Source organism: Microtus oregoni, unplaced genomic scaffold, assembly GCF_018167655.1.
Source record: "Microtus oregoni isolate MIOR12 unplaced genomic scaffold, Mior012 000001F_ref0000356, whole genome shotgun sequence".
NCBI lineage: Eukaryota > Metazoa > Chordata > Mammalia > Rodentia > Cricetidae > Microtus > Microtus oregoni.
Genome location: NW_024543060.1, coordinates 14,441,241 through 14,465,502, shown reverse-complemented (window position 1 = coordinate 14,465,502; position 24,262 = coordinate 14,441,241). Strand labels below are relative to the sequence as shown.

Here is a 24,262-nt window from a genome sequence, read left to right as displayed (position 1 = left end):
CCTGGTTATGTCTTGATTCGCCATCAGAATGCAGCCTGGGTCCTATTCAGTCACCTCTTCTTGAAATTCCCCTCCTCTTACAGAGTCACCAGCTGGTCTCTCCAGGGGACTTTGCCTGCCTTCTGTGTTTCCTGTGCCCCATTTTTCTCACCGAACCCTGGCTCTGGGTTTCAGAACTCCTAGGGGAGAGCTTTAACAATCAGAGCCCTGGGCTTCACTCTGGCCCTCTCGAATCAGAACTACAGGATCCGGGGGCCTGGAAATTGCGGTCTCCAGGTAATCAATAGTTCAGTAACCCCTAGATGCAGTGGAGATGAGCCTCCCTCTAATGGCTGATTTTTGGAAAGGCTCCCTTTCCACCTTGGTTTAGGGGACACTCTGTCCCCACGATTGAGCAGCGCTAGTGTATGTGTTTGAGGATGTGAAGAGAAACAAAACAAGTACCTGGGCTTCTGTGAGGTGCAAAACAGTCAACAGTCAATGGCGTGGCTTGAAAGGTACCCCAGCTCATGAATATTCATGTTAGCCTTCTGGTCACTTTTGATCATTCAGATCAATTCTCTCTCTCTCTCTCTCTCTCTCTCTCTCTCTCTCTCCTTTTATGAGAGCAGGAAACAGGTTCTGAGCATAAGATGGTAGGAAGATTGAGGTTTAAATGAATTGACAGGCAATAATAGGATTAGAACCATGCTCAATTCTGATCTTGGGAGTAACTAACAGTGGCCTGGAATTAAAGAATTAAAACATGAAGGCTTCTTTGACAAGTGATCTGATAGACCCAGGAGAAAATTTCAGAGACTGCGCTGTCAGGCAGAGGCAGGGGACAGCTGAGATAAGGGGCTCTGGGAGGCCAGGGCCAGGGGTGAAGCCCTTTTCTTTCTTTAGGATGCAGGGAGATAGGCAGTGGTCCCGCCTCTCAGGGCAGCGGGACCGGAGACATGGGAGCTGTCACAGTTCCAATTCACCATGGCTAGTGTTTTCTTCCTTCCATTCAATGATGGCTTTAACTGGAGGCGCACATGAAAGGGGCGGGAGATAATGAAACAGAAGGCAAGCATGGTAGTCCGTGAATCTCTGGGTACTGCCCTCTGCCCGGGAGCTTTCCATTGCTCTTCCCTTATGTTGCAGGGAACAAACCAGCAACAAGAATGAGCAGATTCCAAAGGGCTCAAAAACAATGGTATCGAATGCGGTTTAGTGGCTTTTCTATGGAGGAAGGGATGGAGAGACAGTAATATTCTGGTTTGCTACTGCTTCTTGTCTGTGACATCCTAGGAAAAGCTAGAAGATTCTATATATGTCTATTGGAGTGAGGTGTCTTTGGATGTCCATTCCCTTTCTTATCTCCATTCTCCAAACAAGGTTTTAAAAGGGCAGGGGATGTTTCCGGTGCACTCAAAATGAAGTATTTCCACACGCTGTGAGAAAGACAATCTATAGCCTACCTAGGTAACTGCTGTGTTCTGCTGATCGCACGTGCAGTCTCCTGGAGCTCTTTGCAGGGGAATTTCTTCAGTTGCCCATTGAAGGAAATCTTCAAAACAAATAATCAGAAATTTGACAATCTGACTAGCAAACATCACTTTTCATATCAGAGTTGGATTTATATCAGAGCCTGTGACTCCCCACCCCCTTCTTCTAGATGTTGGGTCCGATTTGTAGCCTCGGAAAGCCCTCACAATTTCTGTCACATCCCTTCCACAGAAACCAATGGACTCAGAGGCACTGGCTCAAGTGTGTGTGTGTGTGTTTGTACATGTTTGTGTGCATGCATGTGTGTGGTGGAGGTGGGGGTGTGCATGTGTGTGATCATGTATGTATGTATGTATGTACAGAATGAAGGATAATAGCAGTATGTGTCTTTGCCTTAATTTTTGGTTCATAGTCTCTCATTGAACTTGGCTCTCACTCCTTCAGCTAGATTCTCCGATTAGGAAGCCCCAGGGGTCCTCCTCTTTCTGTCTCCCCATTGCCAGGATTACAGGCACACACTGCATCTCTTGAGTTTTATGTGAGCACTGGGGACCCGAATTCTAGTCTTCACACACCCTCGACAGCCCTTTACTGACCAAGCCATCTCCCCAGCCCCCTGAGTCATTCTTCACCTCAGAGTATCTGCCTGCTTCCAGGCATAGGACTTCCAAGGTCCAGTGTGACTTCTGTGACAGTGGGAACCACACCCTCTCTGGCAGACTCCTTGCTGGGCTGCATGAAGTAAAAGTAGCCAGAGCAGGAAGGAAGGTGCTGGGCTCCGTCTTTCCCATGACAGCCCCTTACCTGTTGCCTTCTCCGCCCCTTGATTCACAACAAATCAGAGTCTCACTTTCCTTTCTTGGCAACACATTGTATGTGATACTCGAAACCACTCCTTATTCTGTCCTTCTCAAATGTTGGATGTTTCCGATCTCTAGTTCCAAAGTAAAGCATTTCTTTCGAGACCATTTCGGCCTATAGGTCAGGAAGAAGGAGGGAGGGGAACCTATGAGAGAAAGTGATGGAGGTGATTCCATCTTATAGAGCTTGGTTTTGCTTTTAGGTTAGCATTACCAATAGGCTGGTTTTGTGGAGCACGGTTCTCCATGAGAGCCATTAGAGAAAATTCTGCACAGTGGTTTAGGTCAGGGTAGGGTGGGGGGCAGTTTTGAAGGGTGTCCTGGGCAAGAAGTACTCTTGGAACCCTCAGGGTCTCGTCCCCAGAAGCGCTGCATTCCTGAACAGTTGGCTGACCTTCATCTGTTTACTCAGCAAGAACTCCTCCTTCCAAAGTCCTTTCTCCCCACCCTGTATGCATCAGCACTATTTATTTAGACTGTGCAGTGATGGGAAAGGCTTATAGTTTTTGCCAATGGCTGTAGTGTAAATCCTTGCATCCTGGCTAATTGTGAGCTATCACCATAGACAGTGGTGAGCTATCACCATGGCATGCTGAGCTGGAAGGCAGGTGATGGTGCGTAGTTGTGAGCTTGATCTTTGCAGATGTGAGGCAAAGGGCATCGGGGGCACACAAAATAACACGTGGGGAAAGAATCAGGAGGCCTGAATGTTATGCTCATTTTAAATAGAATTTATTTAATTGTAAGATTATATATAAGTTAATTTTCCAGTGATGGTTGTAATAACTGACCTACAAAATTCTAAAAATGTAACCGTGTGAAATACAAGTCAGCTGTTAAGCTGGGAGAGAAGGAGACAAAAAGAAGAGAAAGGATACATTGAGTGCTGAAATACAAAAGCAGGGTTTCTATGCCCTTCAGACTTTATGACTGGGTCCTTCTGAGACTCTGGAACACAGTTGCTAGAAATGACACAGGTGGAGCTGGTTAGAAGCCTGGCTATGGAGCCAGCTTTCCTACTTGCTAACTGCAGTTTCTCATCTATCCCAGCACACGGCAGCAGCTTCACGGGGCTGTTTTGAAGATTATATGGATAATATATTCCAAGTACTTATCCCCTTGGGTCATCATATAGGGAACTTTGAGTTGGCAGCCGCCACAAGGTCTCCCGGAACAACTATCCTGTTCCATTTCTAAATGTCCCCCGCCCCGCAGAAATGTTAGCTCTGTTCCAGGCCCAGGCTCACTGTGTACTCGCTGTTAGGAATGATATTCATCGTACTGCTAAACCTCCACCAGTCATTCATTTAGGCTCAGACTCAAGGAGAGGCATGCTTCTCTTTAAACACCTTCTAAACAAACTGCTCACAGCTGCCAATTCAAAGACAGACAGCTCGTGTCTCTTAAGTGCTCCTGTCTGTCTGCCTATGCCCTCTATTAAAACACAAACACTCCTCAGACAGTAAGTATCACTAAGCTGAGTGTTTTGGCCTGAATGAGGCAACCACGTTCCAGAATCTATGAACAAGAGGCTTGAGAGTGGGCGGCGGAGGCCAAAGGACACTGGGCCCCTGAGACCTCCGTGTGCCTCGTCCTTCCCACCTCCCCGGGACCAGTGGACTTCCACAATGCTAAGACGCCACTAAAAGCGGATTTCCCTCCAGCCTTTCCCTGTGGATTCTCCTTCTCACCCATTCAGTTTTCAAGTCTCCAATCCACTGCTGAAGCAAGACCCTCCTGAACACTGTGGGGTGGGGGTGAGGGCAGGGAGTCGTCTTCCTATGGAGAATACAAAGTCTGAACTGGTAAAGTGGAGTTTTACTTGTGGTCTGACATGTGACCTTGAGAAGGTCACGGCACGTCTCTGAACCTGTGTATTGAGGAGAGTGATGGGCTTTATTCAGGGCTAAAGGAGGGAGCCTTTGGGTGATAAAAACACTCAAACATGGTTTGTTTTTATTCCTCTCTTCGGTTTCCAATGCACCGGTGTTAGCTTGTTAGTTTGCGCCTTCGTCTTCTGTTCTTCACACCTGAGTGTGAAGAGAAAGGCCGTCTTGGAAGCACCATAGTTGGATGAAAATAACACATCTCCTAACCTTTCTTCTGGAGATTTCTAGAAACCGCATTCAAGTCACTCGCTTGAATACAGTGTGCAGTTATGACAGCCGGCAGTCCTTCCTAGTTTGGCTCAGTAGCAAGGTCAAGGCAATGCTGTGAGAGCTCCGAGGCCTGTGAGCATTACATGTCATGTATTCTTCTTGAGGTGTTGTGTGTCTGTTTAGCTGGGACACTTAAGATGTTACAAATGACCCTCAGAAGCTAGTGGAGGAACTGTGCCTTCTGATGGATGCCTTTGGACAGTTGGGGAGGTCCTGGGTAGGAGGGATGGGGCCCTACCAGTAGTCTCTCCAAGGACTGACACACCAGCCTTAGGTCTAGGTGTGGTTGGAGATTAATGGTCTGGAGCCCACAGGACACAAGCTTCCTGATACCTCCCAGCTTCATCTTTGTGATAATCTGTGAGCAAAGTTAATTTGCTCAGGCCCTGGATAGGTGAAGCCTCGGGTCAGAGTCGCAGCAGGGACTGGGTGACTAGGAAGAGCTGTGTTTTCATAGTTCTATAAACGCATGCTTCGAGTGTGGCTCAGCAGGCAGCAAAAGCGGCTGGGAAAATCAACCCGTTTGGGAGGATGGGTAGTATATTTTAAGATGAATTAGTTTTGGTGGAGAAAAGATTGCTGATGGGCAGCCAGGACAATCTGCCTGGAACTCAGTGTTCGCTGGGAGGCCAGTCAGGCCCAGAAAGTGTGCCTGAGGTCAGGGAGTGAGCTGGAGAAAGGCCCATACAGCCCTCTAGAGAGCTGTGCTGGTTTGGGGTGCCATGCTTTCCCCTAGCACCTGACAGTGACAGAAAGGACGCTGTGGACATGTGACCCCACTGGGAAGGCTTTAAGGTGTGCAACTAAGAACAGAAAGAAAGCAGAGCAAAGACCCCCACTTCTTTCCAGTGCAGGACGGCCTTTCCCCAAAAGTTGATGCTTTGTTCTAATGGCAAAACAAGAAAGAGAGAGAGAGAGAGAGAGAGAGAGAGAGAAACCTCTGGGGGGTGAGAAGATGGGGGGTGAGGAGGGGTGAAGGTGAAGGTGGGTGAGGGATGGAGTGAGGGTAGGAGTGGGTGGGTGGGGTGTGGGGATAGGGAACGGAGTGTGAGGTGAGGCAGGTTACTGAGGTTCCCGTCTGCCTATGCCGAACTTACTGCTACACAGCCATGTTTATGTGCTGGACAGGGCTACAGAACGTGTTAGTCAGTAAGGAGAGAAAAGGGGAGGCCCAGAGTGTGTCACGGTGAGCTCTTCATGCTAAAGGTTCTAGTTGCTTCTTTCTGGGGTCCCCGTGTTTGATGATGGGTCTTATGCATACACCATCAAGGACAGAGTGGCTCTCTGTCTGATACAAAAAGGTGTGTGCACATGTGTGTGTGTGTGGGGGGGTGATAGATTTATAATTTATGCATTCAAAGTGTCTCGTCTTGCTGAGGCAGGCGTGCCCTCCCAGAGGTCAGAGGTTAGTGCCGTCTTTTTCCTTGCAACTCTTCTTCCGCGTCATGCCTATCCCGCTCTCCCCAGAGGCGAGGCGATTTTCAGAGGAGCACCAAGAACATCTGGGCTCTAATTGCAAAGCAAAGGGGAATGGCATGGCCAGGGAATGAGGCCAGAACCTGAAAAACAGAGGGGTTTGTATCCGATGGCTGACCCCAGCCCGGGATCAGGTGACCACTTCTGACCCAGAGTGCGCCTCTAGGTGACCCCACTGTTTGTGGACAAACAGCTTAGCTTTGACCCCAAGGCTCCTGGAAAGGTGGCAGTCACGGCTGGCTGCCTCAGCCATGACAAGTCAGACTCTACCTGAAACCGCTCGAAAAGAGAAGGAAGGAGCTGTTGGGAAGCCAAGTCTCCCGTTAGCCCCAGTGTCCTGCTTCTTGGCATTTGCTCCCTGTGGAAGCAGTAGCAAAAGCGACTAGTGGTGGCCGGAAATAACTACTCTGGTAGAATCTTCCAAACGTTCTACCAAACTGTACCAACAACACACAGGACAGATTTCACACCAAGACCTTGACTCACAGATGTTTACATAACAGAATGCCCGTGGCCGATGAATACTAATACCACAAATTACCTGAGACGAAAAAGAAAGAAAAGAAGGAAGGAAGGGGGAATAAAAATGTCCTGACATCTGGAGGTTCAAGGTACCCAGGCAGCATGAGTATCAGCAGCTCCCGGCCTCAGATCTCGGCATCCGTGGCGCGGACCTCGGTTGCGGTGATAGCGATTCCAATGGCGAGGCTGCCGTTGTCAGAGAAGAGCTGGGCCAGTGAGGTGTTGAGAACCAGGCAGTCCCCATCAGTGATGACCGAATCCACACACTCCAGGACAGATCTCGGGGTGGCCTCCCATTTGAGACGCCTGTGGTTTCTGTTGAGCTCCAGGCGATAGGTGAAGCAGTCGGCCTGGGTGGGGGTCCCGATCAGCATCATGGTAGCAAAGAACTGGGGGTGCCCTTCGTGTCGTTCCTGTTTCCTGAGCACCAGGAGGAAGTGGTGGCCGAGGCAGGAGTGCAAGATGATCCAGTCGGCTGGCGCGGGGAGGTGCATGTCCGTGGCCAAGAAGACGATCTCGGCCCCTTGCAGGATGTCGATCCTGTGGATCTGGCGCAGGTGAGGCACCACCACCTCCAGGTGGCCTTCCCACTGGCAGGAGAAGAGTGGGCATAGGCAGGGTGTCACCTGAGCACTGTGCGTCCCTGCCTCCTGGTGGTTGAGGTGGCGGGGGCGGGCATGGTGGCACAGGTGGTTATGGTGACAGTGGTGGCGATGGTGGTGGGGAAGATGATGTGGGTGGAAGCTACCTTGCTCTGTGGAGTTCTGAGTGATGGCCCGTCTACTGGACACATACTAGAAGGAAAGAGAAGGGCATTAGTGGGGTGACAGACTTGTCTCTGGCTCCAAGTGTGGCTTTCCCGATATTCTATTCGAAGTGACAGTGAAGGCATGGAATGTTTCTCTCTCTCTCTCTCTCTCTCTCTCTCTCTCTCTCTCTCTCTCTCCTTGGCTTTGCCTGATAGAATTTAACTCTCACTTTTCCTCGGAGACGGAGACCATTACAGACAACCACATCACTCAAAATACAGAGGACAAGAGGTACTCAGCCCCAACAGCTCCATCTACGGCACAGCGGTACCCAAGACCCAGGTGACATCGTGGAAGGGGACTGAAAACATTGTGAGAGCCAGAGGAGCACACATCCTGTGAGATCCTGTCCCCTAGAAATGGCACGATTTTGCAACAACATGGCTACATAAACAAGACCTGGAAAAGTACCCCACCAATAGTCATGCTAATGTGGAATGGGAAATCTCACGGGGGGGGGGGCTGTCCCTAGACAAAGAAACACAGGCAGCTAAGGAATGCTGGGTAGACATTCAGTTTTCTCCAAGGATGAGCCTACTAATTAGTTATACAATATCAAATGACTAGTCCTGAAACTGTGTGTATAACAAACAATGCTAAGCAGATTTAGCAGGTTGGAGTTATCTATTGATAGATAGATAGATAGATAGATAGATAGATAGATGATAGGTAGGTAGGTAGGTAGGTAGATAGATAGGTAGATTATATATATATATGTAGGTAGGAAGGTAGGTAGGTAGATAGATACATAGATAGGTAGGTAGGTAGATAGATAGATGATATATAGGTAGATAGATGATAGGTAGGTAGGTGGGTAGATAGGAAGGTAGGTAGGTAGATAGATAGACAGATGATAGATAGGTAGATAGATAGATGATAGGTAGGTAGATAGATAGATAGATAGATAGATGTAGCAATAACAATTAGAGAAAAAGAGGCCATGAATTTGAGAGGGGGCAAGGGGAGGTAGGGAAGTTTGGAAGGAAGAAAGGGAAGGGGAGAAATGAAAAACTGTTAGAGAAATAATATCAATGAGGGGAGTGGCGTGAGAGGGCTCAGTGGGTAAAGGCACATGTCACCAAGCCTGATAACCTGAGTCCTATCCACAGAACTCACTTGGCAGAGGGAGGGAATGAATTTCCTCAAGATGTCTTCTGACCTTCCCATTCATACTGTTATTCAGTACATGTACACACACACACACACACACACACACACCAATTCTTTTAAATGAGGTGGAGAGATAGCTCAGCAGGTAGAGTGTTGGACCTGGATCCCCAGAACCCACATTTAAAAAGCAAACAAACAAACTGGGGTTGGGGGGACACACTTGTAGTCCTGATATTGAGAAGATGGGGACAGTAACTGTAATTTTGCAACTGTTATGAGTCATAATGTAAATGTCTGTGTTCTCTGATGGTCTTAGGTGACCCCTGTAAAGGAATTGTGACCCAGAGGTTGAGAACCACTGCTTTAAGATATTTGGGAGGAGGTTCATGGGCTATATATGAAAATACTAGGCTATTTTATAGAGGGATTTGAGCATCCAAGGATTTTAGCATCTGGAGTGGGAGGGGCTTCTGGAACCAAGCCCAGTGAGTCCTAACAGACGACCATATACAATGGGGCCCTGGAAGTTACTGGAGGGGGTAACTATTCTAGCTGGTGTGGGGTGATGTTACTCTGAGTGAAGATAAAGGGTGGCTTCTCTAGCAAGAACAGAAGGTTTACCAGCAAGGAGAACAGAAGGTCAGAGAAGCCAGAAAGAGCACAGGGTACATTAGAACTGTTGAGAACTTTGCGAGAAGCCGCCCGGTCTAGTGCAGACGGAGAGTAGTGGGGTCATACTGCTAAGGTCTTCTAAGTCAAACTATGGCTGAAATGGCCTCTGTGCCCAGCAGTCAGTAGCAGGAGGCTCGGGAGACTCTCTTGATAGCTTTAAGGGACCCCCGTGGGTAGCATGGCATTTTTAAGCCAAGCAGTAAAGCTTGCTCCAAACTGGCATTCAGAATGGGGCCAGCAGATCCCTACCTACCCTGTCCTGCTATGGTACCCAAGCGATGGTCCTTCCACATAGTCTTTCTGGTTGCTCCCTCTTGGTTTCATCTTCCACCACGACCAGCCATTTTTGTTTTTTAATTGCTGCGGCGCCACATGGTAGATGAGGGTAATCAGAGGGGAAGCAAATGACTATGCAAATCAAGTCTGGCATCACGAACTCACGGAGACCTGTGCTTGCACTCTCTGCACTCTGAGAAAGAACTAAAAATAAAGGCAGCCTTAATTCTTCATTTCTCCCCGTTCCGTCTTTTGATGCAAAATATGTTTCATTTAAATGATGCAGGGTGAGGGAGGTCACGGGTTCTGCTGGCAGGGAGAAGGGATTTGTTTAATTGGCAAAATGCTAATCATTTTTGGATGATGAATCCTAATCTTCCCATCTAATACAGTGGATGTGAGAGTAATTACTTTCCTTCACTAAACTGTTAACGCAACATTAGTGACTACACTAATTAAAACTAATGAACTCTTACCACTGATAAACCCTCCGTCAGGCAGTGGATGGCATCCCTCCTTTGGCCGTGTTTAACTTCCCATTTGCAAGAGAGGTTTTGAATTAACCTTTAGAGTAGGCCACGAAATTGGGTTTAGAAATGTTAGGCTTTATAGACTGGGTATAATTCTATCCCTAACCATTAGTGAGCCTACTTCCACCAAGGGTGTAATTGAATTTTAAGACACATTTCTCAATTTGATCAGCCACACTCCTAGGCTTGGTAATGGCTGTCCTTTCTGAATCCTGATTTCAGGAGGGGAAACCTGTCCTTGGAATTATCCGGGACCCTTTCTCCAGCTTCTGCTCCCTATGGGTAGAAGGCTCACCCAGAGGGTTGCTTTTCCTTTCCACTCACCTCAAGGAACTGGGGCATGCTACTTGAACAGGAAGAGGATTCTGTGCCCAGATTTAAATGATGCTCAGATGTGTGTTTGTGCTAGTTAGCAGAGGATTGAATCCTGGGAGAAGGGACAGGTCCAATGTTGCCAAGGCCTTTTATCTAGAGGGTGGAAGAACAAACAGGACTGGTGGCAGAACATTTGGGGCAAGTATTAGAGGGTGGGGCTAATGTCAAGGCCTGATCCCTAGTAAACAGTCAGGTCGGCCCAGAAGTGAGGGTAAACATGACTTAGGGCTTTAGTGTTTAATCATTGTCTGTTTCTGAGAAAGATAGGCAGAGAGAAAAGCTAAATGTTTTCTTATTTGGTTTTCCTGCTTCTCTGCATCTTTCCCTCAAAACCAGTAATGACTGTGACCATCAAAAGCCTGGGAAGACATGGAAACACTCCACCAAAGATTAAGAAGTGAGTTGAGGCCAGGGGTGGCAGTGCTCGCCTTAATTTTCCGGGAGGCAGATCTCTGAGTTCAAGGTTAGCCTGGGCACAGGCAAATTCCAAACAGACAGGGCTCTTACCTGAGAAACCACATTTTGAAAAACTAAAATCAACCAACCAAACAAAACAACAAAACAATCCTTAGGGGTGAGGGTTAGGGTTAGGGCTAGAGATAGAAGTCACAGTGAAGCTTCAGCACGCAGACAGGATGTAATGTAGCACTGTTCTCCCGGCTCCCTGGGATTCAGTTCTCAGCCGATTGACGGGGCAGAGTTGGGTGATATGTTTCTGTGGGCCTTATGGTCATGTCTGCATTCTTCGTTAAAATACTTCTGCATAGTGAGTAGGATCTAAATGCATACATTTTAACACCATACTCCGCTGGGGCTGTCAATGCCTGTTTTGGGAATTCACACCTCAGCACGATCACCTAACGTTTTATTGGAAAAGACCATGCACCAGAGATAACGAGCACAATTGCCTCAATTGCTAGCTGTAGCTCTGATTCACACCAGATGCTGCTAATTAACACTTACGCATGGGTTCTCATTGGGGAAATTAGTGGCTTGTCAATCAGCGGAACAGATGCTCAGAGTGGACTCTCTGTGATGTGCGAGAGTCAACTAAAGAGAAGTCAGGCAAACTGAGTCTCTGAGTCTTTGGCGAATGGGTCCTGAAAGTTCCTTCTCTAAGTAAGCACTTGGTGCCCAGCCTCTGAGATAGGACTTACGGTAGCCGGATACCCTCCCTTAAGAGTTCAGGTGTTACTTCACTGCATGCTGTAATTCTGGCATTTGGGAGGCTGAGGCAGGAGGATTGTCATGAGTTTGACATCAGCCTGTATAAGACCCTGGCTCAAAAAAAAATTGTCAAGCTGCTTTGTAAATACTCATATTTAGAAGCATAGATTAATGTATGCTCAGACGTGCTCCTTAGAGCAGGGAGGGGCAGTTAACGCAGAGACTCAGAGCTGGTCAAAGGGCAAAGGGTAAATGATGGTGGAAAGCTTGACCCTAAATGGCGCAGCTCTATCTCTCCCTCCTAGGCTCAGGCAACATTTATGAAGATGGGGTGGAAAGAATATAAGAATCAGAGGCTGGGGAGATGGGCAGAAATACATCTTTTGGACACAACATGGCCAGTGCATTCATGAACTCACCGAAGCTGTGGTTATTTGCACAAGACCTGTACAAGTCTGGTCCAGCCAACATTTCATCATGGGTGGGGGGCTATGAGGTCCTATTCCTAACAGTGTGTAGTGTGTGTGTGGGTGGGGGGGGGTACTGGCAATTAATGGTTTCTGGGGGAGAAGGTGTCACTTTCCTCAATGCTGTAGACTCTGAGCAATGGCCGTTGGGCCAGAAAAACAAAAACAAAAACCTATCCGTGCTGGTGGAAGCAGCTGTAATGGAATGATGGGTCCATCCAAAGGAAGGAGATGTGGAGGTGGAAGGGAGAAGAAGAAGAAAGTTTCAGAGGGAGGTGAGCGGGAGACGGCAATGAAATGACCGAAAGCCATTATATTCATGCATGGAACTGCGAGAGAGAGAGAGAGAGAGAGAGAGAGAGAGAGAGAGAGAGAGAGGGAGAGGGAGAGAGAGAGAGCGCCCAGTCTCACCCCCCCCCCCAAAAAAAAAAACAGAGAAAAAGGACTATTTCTACATGCAGTTCCTTTCCTGGTGACTAAAATCCCTGAAGCTGGGTGTGGTGATCATGGATTCAGGATCTATCTATGCCACCAATTCACTCAGGAAGAGGGAAACAGGATGCTACTGAAGAAAGAAACAACTGTGGTGGATAAATCTGTTTTAAACCAAGACCCATGCATGACAAATAACTTAAGGAACCCATAGAGATGACCACATAGACCTATGTGGTCTCAAAGCCTCCCAAGTGGTCCTCTTTGAAAGGAGATCCCTGGTTATGTGAGGGATAGGAAAGAAAACGGGGATGATGCTCTGAGAGTGACAGAACCCTGCGCGCTTGAGTCCCTAGACTTGAGATCATGGGGCCTTTAGCTTCTAGTTCCACCCCCTTGCCCGGGCAGCGTTAGTTGGTTCGTCTGTGTTACCTTCTCACTAGAATCATTGTTGGTGAGAGTACAGTGCCCGGCACACACAGGCGCTTGGCACACGTTTGCAGCACAGATGCACTGGTAATAGCCTCCTCTAGAACACACTGGCTCAGCCTTTACCTCACTCAGCTTTGTCAGCCATGGGCCCAGGCTGATGCCGGTTTGAGGCAATCATCCCTTCTGGTTACCACCTTGACCCCTGTCCTGGGATGTGGTCAGAAAGCAATTGAGCGTCAGACAACTTCTTTATTCAACCTTCATTGAAAGCCGCTAGTTGGTGGCCCTCTCTCCTTGGTTGGGCTGGAGTTATTGATGACAGGGGTTATATTCATTTTCCCAGTACTGTATCCTGTGGTGGGCAAGACCGGCACTTTTCAGCTCCAGGGGGCTCACAGATTTTCAATGAGTACACACTATTGGAATGAAAGAATGAGGCATGGCTTATCAACTGAACCCCTTTCTTGCCCATATGCACTGGTGGCTCTCTCCTCTACCCCGGCTCCCCAGCTGCTAGAGAAATCTCTCTCTCTCTCTCTCTCTCTCTCTCTCTCTCTCTCTCTCTCTCTCTCTCTGTGTGTGTGTGTGTGTGTGTGTCTGTGTGTCTGTGTGTGTGTGTCTGTGTGGTTCCGTGAATTCACAGCTGTGAGCTCCTGGGGATGGAGTCCTGGAAGAGTCGCATCCTAAGATGACAGGAATGGGACACAGAGGCTACACTCAAGCTTGACGAGAACCGTCACGTGCCAGAGAGGCATTCATTTTGCTTTTACTTTTTAGGGTTTACTGGAAAGTGTCAATCATTTGTTTCCCAATTGTAAGCGGCAAATAGGCTGGGAAGCGCAGTCTGCTGGATTAATAGAGGAAATCTGTCTGTCTCCTAGATAGATCTAGATGGATTTTCTCTCATGTGCCCCAGCAGGATTATTGACCTCACAAACGACTGAAGAGCCCCATGCTCACCTATTATCCACACAAAGATAGCTTCGGCTCAAGCAAAGATTATTGTTGATCTCTAGGTCCATTCTCTCCTAAGATGAGGAGCTGGGGTGGCCTGAACAAGAATGGTGGCCCCATAGGCTCATCTATTTGAAAGCTTAGTCGCTAGGGAGTGGCACGATTTGAAAGGATTAGAAGGATTAAGAGATTGGCCTTGTTGGAGAAAGAGTGTTGCACTAGGGGTGGGTTTTGAAGTTCCCAAAGCCCGTGCCAAGTCCAGAGTCTATCTGCCTGTGGATCAGGAGTCTCACTCTCTCTGCTACAGATCAGAATGTAACTCTCAATACTCCTCCAACTATGCTTCTTGCTGTGATGATAATGGACTAAAAACCTCCGAAACTGTAAACAAGCCTTTAATGAAATGTTTTCTCTTCTAAGAGTTGCCTTGGCCATGGTGTCTCTTCCCAGCAATAGAGCAGTGACCAAGACAGTAACTAATGGATTGAGCCCACTGAGAGCCCTACAACCTACCATATTCTCTCTATATTTCAATATACCACCCAGATAACCAAGATGCTGAAAATCCATCCTAATGACCAAGACAGTTCCCTGCAGTCTAGGCTATCCAGGGATCCATTAGCCAGAAGGCAATTCCTTGAGCTCAAAGAGTAGCCAATGGGTGGGTATCTTGGGGGAAGGTGGGAAGAATTTGACTGTTGAGTTGGAGTGTGCTCTCGGCTTTATGGAAGGTCTCTCACAGTGTGGAACGAGCCAGCTTTGGGAGAAAGGGACCCAGACTGCTGACTGGAACTGTGCACATAGTTCATTATGAAGAAATGAATTATTAAGTTAGAAGCATGAAACATATTTGTAGAGTCTCATACCTGGAGTTTTACTTAGAAATATTTTAGGTATGTGTGTACGTGTGTGTGCATGCATGTGTGCAGGTGTATGTGCGTGTGTGTGTGTGTGTGTGTGAGCTTTCACTTGTAATTTTGCCTTGAACCCTGCAGGCGTTCAGGGCAGACCTGCAGTCTAAACACAAGACTGGAGAAAAGCTGCTGTCTTTCCATTTATCTCTGGCTCTCATTTTTTTCTGTGTGAGGCTTGGAGCATGCTAATGAGTCTTATAGATGAAAAGATCTTCCTTAGAAGGAACTTTTTGTAGAGTTCGACTTTTATACTGCAGCTGTAAGTGGAATCTGGGCTTACATGAGCAGTTTAAAGGTTAAGATGTAATTACCTGGAACCCCATTAACAAGAAACATCCATGGAGGATGGGTTCAGGACCATCGGATGACTGAGGGGAGTGTGTTGAGCTTCACTGGGAGAGCACGCTCAGCAGATCTGGACAACTCCAGACCGTGGGCAGTAGTGTGGATCTGTTAACAACAGAGGCCGCTGCAGCTGACTGAGTGCCCTAACCTTAGGGAGAAGGTAGGCTTCTAGAAACTGTCACGTAGGTAAGTCTAAACATCGAAAGCATGCATACTTGCAAATTTTGAGGGTGCGGAAATGTGTCCTGGATGGCATGAGACACTCCGATGGCCTGATTACCCCAGGTGTGCTTGTGTCTCAGTTCTTCAAAGAAATCTCTACAAATTCAACTCCCCACCTTCCCATCCTCCACAGAGCACCCTTGGCTTGGCTCCATTGTATCCGCCCACTAGGGGCCCCTTCTTCTTAGCAAGGTCTAGTCTATCTGTTGCATGCTCATTCTAACACACAACACAACTGTCCAGAGTCTTTTTTTTTTTCTGAGACAGAGTTTCTCTGTAGCTTTGGAGCCTGTCCTGGAACTAGCTCCTGTAGATCAGGCTGGCCTTGAACTCACAAAGATCCGCCTGCCTCTGCCTCCCGAGTAAAGGCGAGTGCCACCACCACCTGACTCCAGAGTCTTTCTTGACAGTGGCCTGAGCTCCAAAAAGGCTTTCATAAGAGTCTATTCTTAAAATGGGAAATATATCATTTTATTGAGTAGATTGGAAATCAATGATGCAGAGTAGAAAGAAAACTGATTTTTGAAGTCACACCAATATGAGTATGAATCTTGGACTCTTTAATTAACCTCTTCATGCTTCAGTTTTCCAATTTATAAAGTAAGAATTATAAGATATCCCAGAGCGGGTAAGGATTGAATGAGACGCAGAAAACATTTGTAACGTAGAGGCCAAAGTAGAAAAGACATCGGGGGTAGATATAACTATCACCATCATCAGCAAACAGCTAGTTGGGGCTAAGGACCCACACTTTACATAATCTCTAGAATTATACCTAAAGTAGATGAGATTATAAATCATGAATGTCCTTTTAGATATTGAAAGGGTTTTGCAGCAGAAGAGTTCTTGGCAATTGGGGCCAAGGGTTGTCACAAAAATCACGCCAGGCAATAGATCTCACGCAAGAGATTTATGGCAGGCGAGTGGGGGCACAGACTGGCTGACTCTGAGCAGGGAATGGAAATCAGACATTAGTGGACCATGTCAGGATGGTGGGGCTTATAGGGAGGATGGAGCATGCACACAGTGAAAATATGATACAGTGGAAACATGTCATTCTGGGATGTGGGTGGTTCTTAGTTGGCTAACAGATTTCCTTTAAAGACTCCTGATGATTTCAGTTGGGGTTAAAATTTTCATCATCAAAAGTCTTTCACTGAGTATTTCTGCCTGGCCACTAGACAGTGGATACTGGCTACAACACACAGAGCAAGCCAGCTGAGTACCTGGAATGTAACTGGCAATTCACAAATGATTGCTGCAGCCACCACCACTGCCACTGCCACCACTATTATCATCATCATCATCACCATCATCCTTATCACCACCACCACTATCACTGTCATCATCATCATCACCACCATCATCGTCATCATCATCATCATCCTTATCACCACCACCATTGTCATCACCACCATCATCATCACCACCATCATCGTCATCACCATCATCCTTATCACCACCACCACCATTGTCATCATCATCATCATCATCACCATCATCCTTATCACCACCACCACCATCATCATCACCACCATCATCCTTATCACCACCATCACCACCATCATCATCATCATCACCATCATCCTTATCACCACAACCACCATCGTTGTCATCATCATCATTATCATCATCGTCATCCTTATCACCACCACCACCATTGTCATCATCATCATCACCATCATCCTTATCACCACCACCACCATCATCATCACCACCATCATCCTTATCACCACCATCACCACCATCATCACCACCATCATCCTTATCACCACCATCACCACCATCATCATCATCATCACCATCATCCTTATCACCACAACCACCATCATTGTCATCATCATCATTATCATCATCGTCATCCTTATCACCACCACCACCATCATCATCACCATCATCCTTATCACCACCACCACCATTACCATTATCGTTGTTATTATCATTATCATCGTCAAGTGTTTGGTTAAGGCAATGATGCTTTGTGAGTTTAGACAATCCTATGAACAAATCGAGTTGTATCCCATGGTCCTCATCAGCAACTTCCTTGAGTATCTTTCCTGCAGGGCTCCTGAGCAGAAGGAAAGGGGGAGGGTGCGAGGGTGTCTATGGCTTTTGTGTCTAGGTCACTGATAAATGAGACTGTCTCACAACAGGAGTAAGAATTTAGGAGGTCCTGCCTTTCACCTCTCCATCTGTTGGAGGGTGTCTCTTTTTTTAAAAAAATTTATTTATTTATTAAGGATTTCTGCCTCCTCCCCGCCACCGCCTCCCATTTCCCTCCCCCTCCCCCGATCAAGTATCCCTGACTTCAAACTATATTACAGAGCTACAGTATTGAAAACAGCTTGGTATTGGCATAAAAACAGAGAAGTCGACCAATGGAATTGAATAGAAGACCCTGACTTTAACCCACAAACCTATGAACACCTGATTTTCGATAGAGGGTGTCTCTTTTGCCAGTGATGCTAATAGCTAGCTTATCTAGCTAGGAGATGGGAAGAAGCCACACTTGGGTCAGAACAATGGAGAACAAGAACCCTGTGGGTGAGTTCTCCAGAGCCACAGAGAAACCAGGACTGGCACTGAAGAAGTCTACAGCCTGCCTGCAGGAGGCTGTGGTCCTAGAGCCAGAAAGTTCCTTTCTGAGACTAGACGATAGGGCTCAGCTCTGAAACAAGGATGCACGTGGCTCCCCTCACCCCAACCCGAGAACAGTGCAATCTCACACAGCTCCTGATAGCATTGAGCATCCTCTCAAGTGAGGTGGGGGAGGTGTTTTATTAAGTCTACGTCTCTGCCTATCAGTGCTAGGTGCATATTTAATAAAAATCCGGCTTGGGGGCGGTATGAAGGAAGAAGAGAAAATTGCTGCCCTCTGGGCTTGGGAGCTTAGCTATCCATGCAGTACCAAATAATTCATTCATCTACAATTCATCTTTGAGTTATTAAAGCTGTGATATGTCTCTAAGGAACAAGTTTATTAGTGTTCCAAGATAATTAGTTGGTGCTACTTCAAGGCAATTTAAATTGTCCCCATGTAGGTATTCCTTCCCAGAAGTCACCGTGGCTTTATTTCTACCTTGGTCTGTTTTGTTCACTTTTCTCCCTATTGGAGAGCACTCACTTTCTATGAAGCTTCTAGACTCTCCAAAAGGCCTGGTCTCTTAATGACTAAGTCCTCAACCTCTAGTTCAGCCTTTTCTGGATTAAAGTTCTTCCTCTTGGGTCATGCCCACAGCTGGGTTGCTCATGACTGCCTAGGAGAGTGGGTTTACCTCTTTTCTTTTCTCTCCACGCCTTGGGGATCCGTGGAGGAGAGGACATGCCTGGAACTCCCCCTATGCCGCATGTGTATAAATCACATACAACATTCCTAGCAGCTGCACAAGCACCAGAACCCCTGTTTACTACTCTGCCTAGTGGGCTAGACTGCAGTCCTCAACCCCTGAGAAGTGTGCATGCAAAGCACCTGTGCAGCTTGTTAAAATGCAAACTTGGTTGCAATAGGTCTGGACCAGCTCCCAGGCCACTGTAGCCTGAAGAGTGAGAGAGGCACCTTCTCTCCCTTGACTACTGCATCAGACCTGGGGTCACCCCCAAGCACCTGAATCCCTGTAGGAACCAAGAAGAAGCTCCTAAATGACCTCAGCCATCACCCTCTGTGTCTTTGATTCTTTAACAACTCTAAGTCCCACCGGGATCCATTGTCACCTTCACAATAGATGTGATGGGACTGTACTCTGAGCTGGACGGCTGCCTGATTTAGTAGTCAGGCAGAGCCCTGCAGACAGCAGGCATAGCAGGAACTTATAGAGGGACTGGGGAAGCAGAGGCCTTGAAGGAATTCTTATCCACAGAATGGAAGTTCCTTAATCTTCTTTCTTCTCACAGTATTTAAATTTGTACGTTAGTAAAGAACTTAGCTTTAATTAATAAATTATCTATTTTTATAGCTTCTCATAATTTTTTACTGTTTAGCTTAATAGGGTTTTCATGTGCAGGGTTCCAAAGCAGCTTCTCTCTCTCTCTCTCTCTCTCTCTCTCAGTTTTAAGTAATAAGGCATAAACAAATGTGCTTTTCTCCAGGATCTACTGGTTTCCATACCTCTCTATGTAATAAATCCATCCATCTACTCATCCATCCACCCACCCATCCATCCATTCATTCATCCACCCATCCTCCCATCTGTCCTTTCATCTGTCTATTCACCCATCCACCCATCCATCCGTCTGTCCATCTGCCCATTCGTCCATCCATCTGTCCATCCATCTGTCCATCCATCCATGCATGCATCCATGCATCCATCCATCCATCCATCCATCCATCCATCCATCACTGTTCATTTTATGTTACAGTTTATGAGGTGCTGGGGATAAGGCAGTGAACAAATCAAGTGTAACCCCTTTCCTCTGAGAGGTCACTTTTCTCAAAGGGAAGGAAACTATTTCGCCTGTAGGAGAAAGGTCAGAGGTTATCTTCATCAGGTTCTGGCAGAGGTTGCTTGAAAACTTTAGTTGAAGGATGTGATAGTTGGTTTTAAGATCAACTTGCCACAAATTAGAATGACCTGAGCAGGGAACCTTACACCTGACCTGACTGCCTTAATTGATGTGGGAAGACCCACCCCAAATGTGGGCGGCACCTTTTGGTAGCAGCCTAGGCACAAAGGGGCCCGCTGCAGGAAGATTGTCTTTGGCTGGCTCAGCTTTCTCTCTGGCTGTTGAGTTGATTTACCCCATTGCTGCTGCTTCCTTCACTGAAGTTAGAGCCATGGCTTCCAGGCTTCCACTGTCTCACTGAGACTGGTAACTCTCCAGAAACCCTCCATGGCTTTAGCACCAGATTGGGGCTGCTGAGGTGGGTCCAGCCTTGTGTTCTGAGAAGCTACGGGATTGTCAGGCTCTCCAGTGAGAGCAATTATCAGACTATTCCCACTGCTGAAGCACCAACCTCAAGGGCAGAGCAGCACCTACAGGGTTCTCAGCTTCTCAGGTACAAGACAGCTGTTGCTGCTATTTCAGTATAAATTGATTTAATAAATCCCTAAAATATATATTGATTCTATTAGCTTTGTTCTAGAGAACCCTGGCTAATACAAAGGACTGCTAGTCACAGTGGTTCTAATACACTGGGTTCCTAGACTATCCAGACAAAACTCAAACTCAGTCAACCTCAGGCAGCTAGCTGGACATTGATTACACTGTCTTAACCTCCTTACCTAAAGAAGGCAGTAGCTCATATTTTAACCAATCAAATAGTTCATTTGTTTTGTTTCCACATCCCTCTTACAACAATTTCCCAGCAACTGCTTCTACCCACTTTTGATTTGGTGGTTTCTTTTTCTTTGACTATCTACTCAAATAAACCCTTTCAAAACTTTAAAATGTCAAAGAATATATTTTACCCTGTCTTGAGTGCAAATTGTCCCAACCTTTTTGCCTTCTTATCTCTTAATTCTCAATCCAGTGGGAGAGGAAGTTCAAAAGGGGAGAAGACAGAACCTTGCTCAATAGTGAGAAAGGGTCTAGGATTCCTTTAAGGAGTCTTAAAAACAATTTATGTTTGCAAAAAAGGATGGTTTGGAAGGACTTTGTCTTTCTCCATATCGCTGCCCCAATTCTATGACTGCCTCCCAAGTTCCTCCATGATACTAATATTGGAGACTATTTCTGACAAAAGATAAGCCAATAATGGTACCCAAGCCTTCCCTAGAGAACAAAGAAATGGCAAGTCTTTGAGGCCAGCTCTGTAAATGTTCCAGCCTTGTGGCAAGCAGCCAGAATGAACCCAAACCTCCTCAGTTTCCCACCATTGCTAGAACTCGTCATGTCCACAACCCTTGATCTCCCCCACCCACTGCACATTAATCCCTGTCTAATGCCACACGTCCTGATGACTGGGTCGCAGAATGAAGCTTATATGTCCCCGTGTGGGATAAGAAAAGGAGCTAGGAGCCGGGCGGTGGTGGCGCACATCTTTTATCCCAGCACTCGGGAGGCAGAGACAGGCGGATCTTTGTGAGTTCGAGGCCAGCCTGGTCTACAAAAGCTAGTTCCATGACAGGCTCCAAAGCTACAGAGAAACCCTGTCTCGAAAAACCAAAAAAAAAAAAAAAGAAAAGAAAGAAAGAAAAAAAAGAAAAGGAACTAGGCACCACAAGCAGACTCAGTGGTGACTGATGAGGTAGGGGACAGGAACTCTGAGAAAGACAGAATAGACATGGGGATCAAGTTCCTCCTCCGCTTTGATGGGCAAGGGGAAGTCCCTTTTTCTTTTTCTTTCCAACCTCAGTTTCTATGACTACAGGGTGGATATGATACTTACTTCTCCCCTGGACAGTATGAAAAATGATGTTTTGAAGACAAAAGCCACTTGCAAGGGAAGTCTTCGGTGAATGGAGGCACGGGCTATGTCTGAGTCTGAGACATAGACTGTCCATTCTAAGAACATCACGTGTATCATCTCAACCTTCCAGCTGGGAGGTGGAGACAGTTTCAACCGGTAGCCGATATACAGGGACAGAGAATGGAGAAGGTAGGGTCTATCTGCACGGGGGCACTTCCTGTCCCTCCCTATCTAGCTGCCACACTCAACCATCCCCGTGCAGACAGTATGCAGCTCATATCTCATTCCATCCCAAGCTGAGCTTTCCTTCCTAACCCGCTTAGCTCATCAGTTGGCAGAGGAGCCAGGGACCTGGATCTAATCCTAATGTTAAGTAAAGAGCAAACATAATGAGGAAGATAAATCTTCTGCAAAGAAACGATGTGTGTAACATTCCAGAGTCAAGCCTGGGTGATTCCCGTCTCCTCTAGATGGGTCCTATCAACAACCCCCTTTCCCATCTCAGATATCAGCAGGCTGGTGGGGAATTGCTTTTAAACTTACTGTTTCCCGATTAGGAGCTAATGCAATCTCATCTCAAACATTTGAGAAAATCCTACATTGTACAAAGACAAGAGTAGCACACCTCACACTGCCCCATCCTAACAGGAGAATTATTAATGCTTTGATAGGGCACTCCTCCTGCCTTGTTCTTTAACATAGATGTCTAAATAGTGCATGTCTATTCTCGGAAATTATTTTCCCAAATCTGAGGGTCATGAAAGAATATGTGTCAAGCATGTAAAAGAGAAGTGCCATCGTAGGGGCTTCCTTGGCCTTGGAGAACCCCGGGGAGAACTTCCATGGATGCCACATAAATGCCTTTGTTTGGACCATGCTAAAGGCGATTGCTCCATATAGTCCACCATTTATATGTTCTTTTGTTCGGCAACCCTCCACACATTTAGGATAAAAAGGAAAGTGGATTTTCATTCAGAACCTCAATGAGGACAAGGTCCGGTCCCAGAGTCACCGTGTGACTTCCTATCTGGCTCACTCTCATCCACCTCTCTTGCTCGAGCCTCCCTTGTCCACGTGGTCTCTGAAGTTGCTGGCTTTGTTGTTGGAAGCAGTCAGGCTTTCCTGTTGACCCTCCCCCACTTTCAATCCACTCTTATTCGCCTCTGGGTTTAACAGTGGCATCAAACTAATTTATAGCTCTTGCTAGTAAGAGCACAAATTTTCATCTTAGCCTGTCAAGCGGAAGGAAGCTCTGGCCCAAATGAGTAATTGTTGACCCATGCTCCTTATTAGAGATGGAACTGGGGTCACCCTGTTTGTTGTTTTAACACAAGAAATTAAGGGTCCCGACAAGGGCTTCCATTGGAACTGAATTGGTAATGAGACAGAATATCTTTGTCTTTGTGGGTGACCTCTCTCGGTACTGTGTTCACAGCAGGCAGTGGGATGAGGCCTTACTTCCCCAACCATCCCAAGGGAAGGGCACACTGCCAGGGTTCGCTTCTGATCTTTATGTTCCCCCAGGACTTCGGGGAAAAATGGCTATGAACATAAAGGCAGACATAATTCCCCTCCACCTATGGAGCATCAAAAATATACTAGAAGTGTTGAGGGGGATATGGTCCTAGACGCTGCTGCTTTAGCCTCCAGCACCTAGCATACGAGCAGCCGTAGACTGCTGTGCTGTGACGGTATGAAGCAGGAAGTGTTCCTTTCAGAACCCAATGGCTTGATGTTCAGGGGAGGCTTGTTTAAGAGGTGTCAATAAAGTGAGCCAGGAATAATAGGTGAGTCTGGGTCGTGGGGGGGGGGGGGGGCTGGTGCCATAGATCCCATAGAACTGGAGTTACGGACAATTGTGAGCTGCCATGTGGGTACTGGGAATTGAACCCAGGTCCTCTAGAAGAACAGCCGGTGCTCTTAACCACTGAGCCATTTCTTCAGTCCCGGCATATGCCCTTCTAATGTCGGTGACTGAAATGACAATGGAATTGTATGAATACGGCCTTTCATGGAGCTATGCAATCCTCTTGCCATCTCTCTAGTAAAGAACAGTTACCTTGAGACATCATTTCAGCATTATAAAGTGTTTCTTATACCTGGTAGCTCCTGTAATCTCTTAAGCAAGGTCTCTTAAGCATTGGTTACTATGATGTCATGTCAACTTGACAGGCTTTAGAGTAGCCATGGAAGCTCACCTCTAGATGTTGTTTATGCTTTTATTCCCAAAAAGGTTGAACCAAAGGGACAAAACCTGCTCTGACTATGAGTGGCACTATCCCCTGGTCTAGGGTCTCTGAATGAAAAGGAGAAAGCAAGTAGCATGCCACCATTCCTCTCTTTCTGTGTCCTGAGTGTGGATAAAATGTGGCCAACTGTTTCATTCCTGTCTCCGTGACTTCCTCACCATGATGGACTGAACCAAAATAAACCCTCCGTCAGTCTGCGAACCAAAATAAACCCTCCATTGCTTCTTGACTTCTTTCTTGTTGAGTGTTTTATGACAGCAACAAGAATGATTACTAATATGGTTGCTTAGGTGATAGTCATGGCTTGCTGGTAGACTCTCCCAGGCACTGGTCTAGGCCAGCTGGGGAAGACACAAGAGGGCAGTGAGGTGAAGCTTTGTGGAGATGCTGTCTGTTCATGCTGATTCATGACACGGGTAGTAGGAGAAGAAAATATCTTCCCTAGAAATTGTGATATTTCTCAGGAGAATTA

At 46.8% G+C, this 24,262-nt stretch overlaps 1 protein-coding gene across 2 annotated transcripts in view; it reads right to left on the bottom strand.

Annotated features, from left to right (window-relative positions):
• Positions 1-3,106: 3,106 nt before the first annotated feature.
• The window catches only part of Siah3 (siah E3 ubiquitin protein ligase family member 3), a 64,954-nt gene continuing 43,798 nt past the window's right edge, over positions 3,107-24,262 (bottom strand). The window contains exons 1-2 of one of the 2 annotated variants that reach the window (XM_041670921.1): positions 10,212-10,264; positions 3,107-7,284 (exon numbers count right to left, since the gene is read on the bottom strand). In XM_041670921.1, the coding sequence (XP_041526855.1) occupies positions 6,616-7,284; positions 10,212-10,229 (687 nt within the window). In that variant the 5' untranslated portion in view covers positions 10,230-10,264 and the 3' untranslated portion in view covers positions 3,107-6,615. Of the gene's footprint in view, positions 7,285-10,211; positions 10,265-24,262 lie in introns of those variants that run through there. The other variant, XM_041670913.1, reaches the window with a different exon arrangement.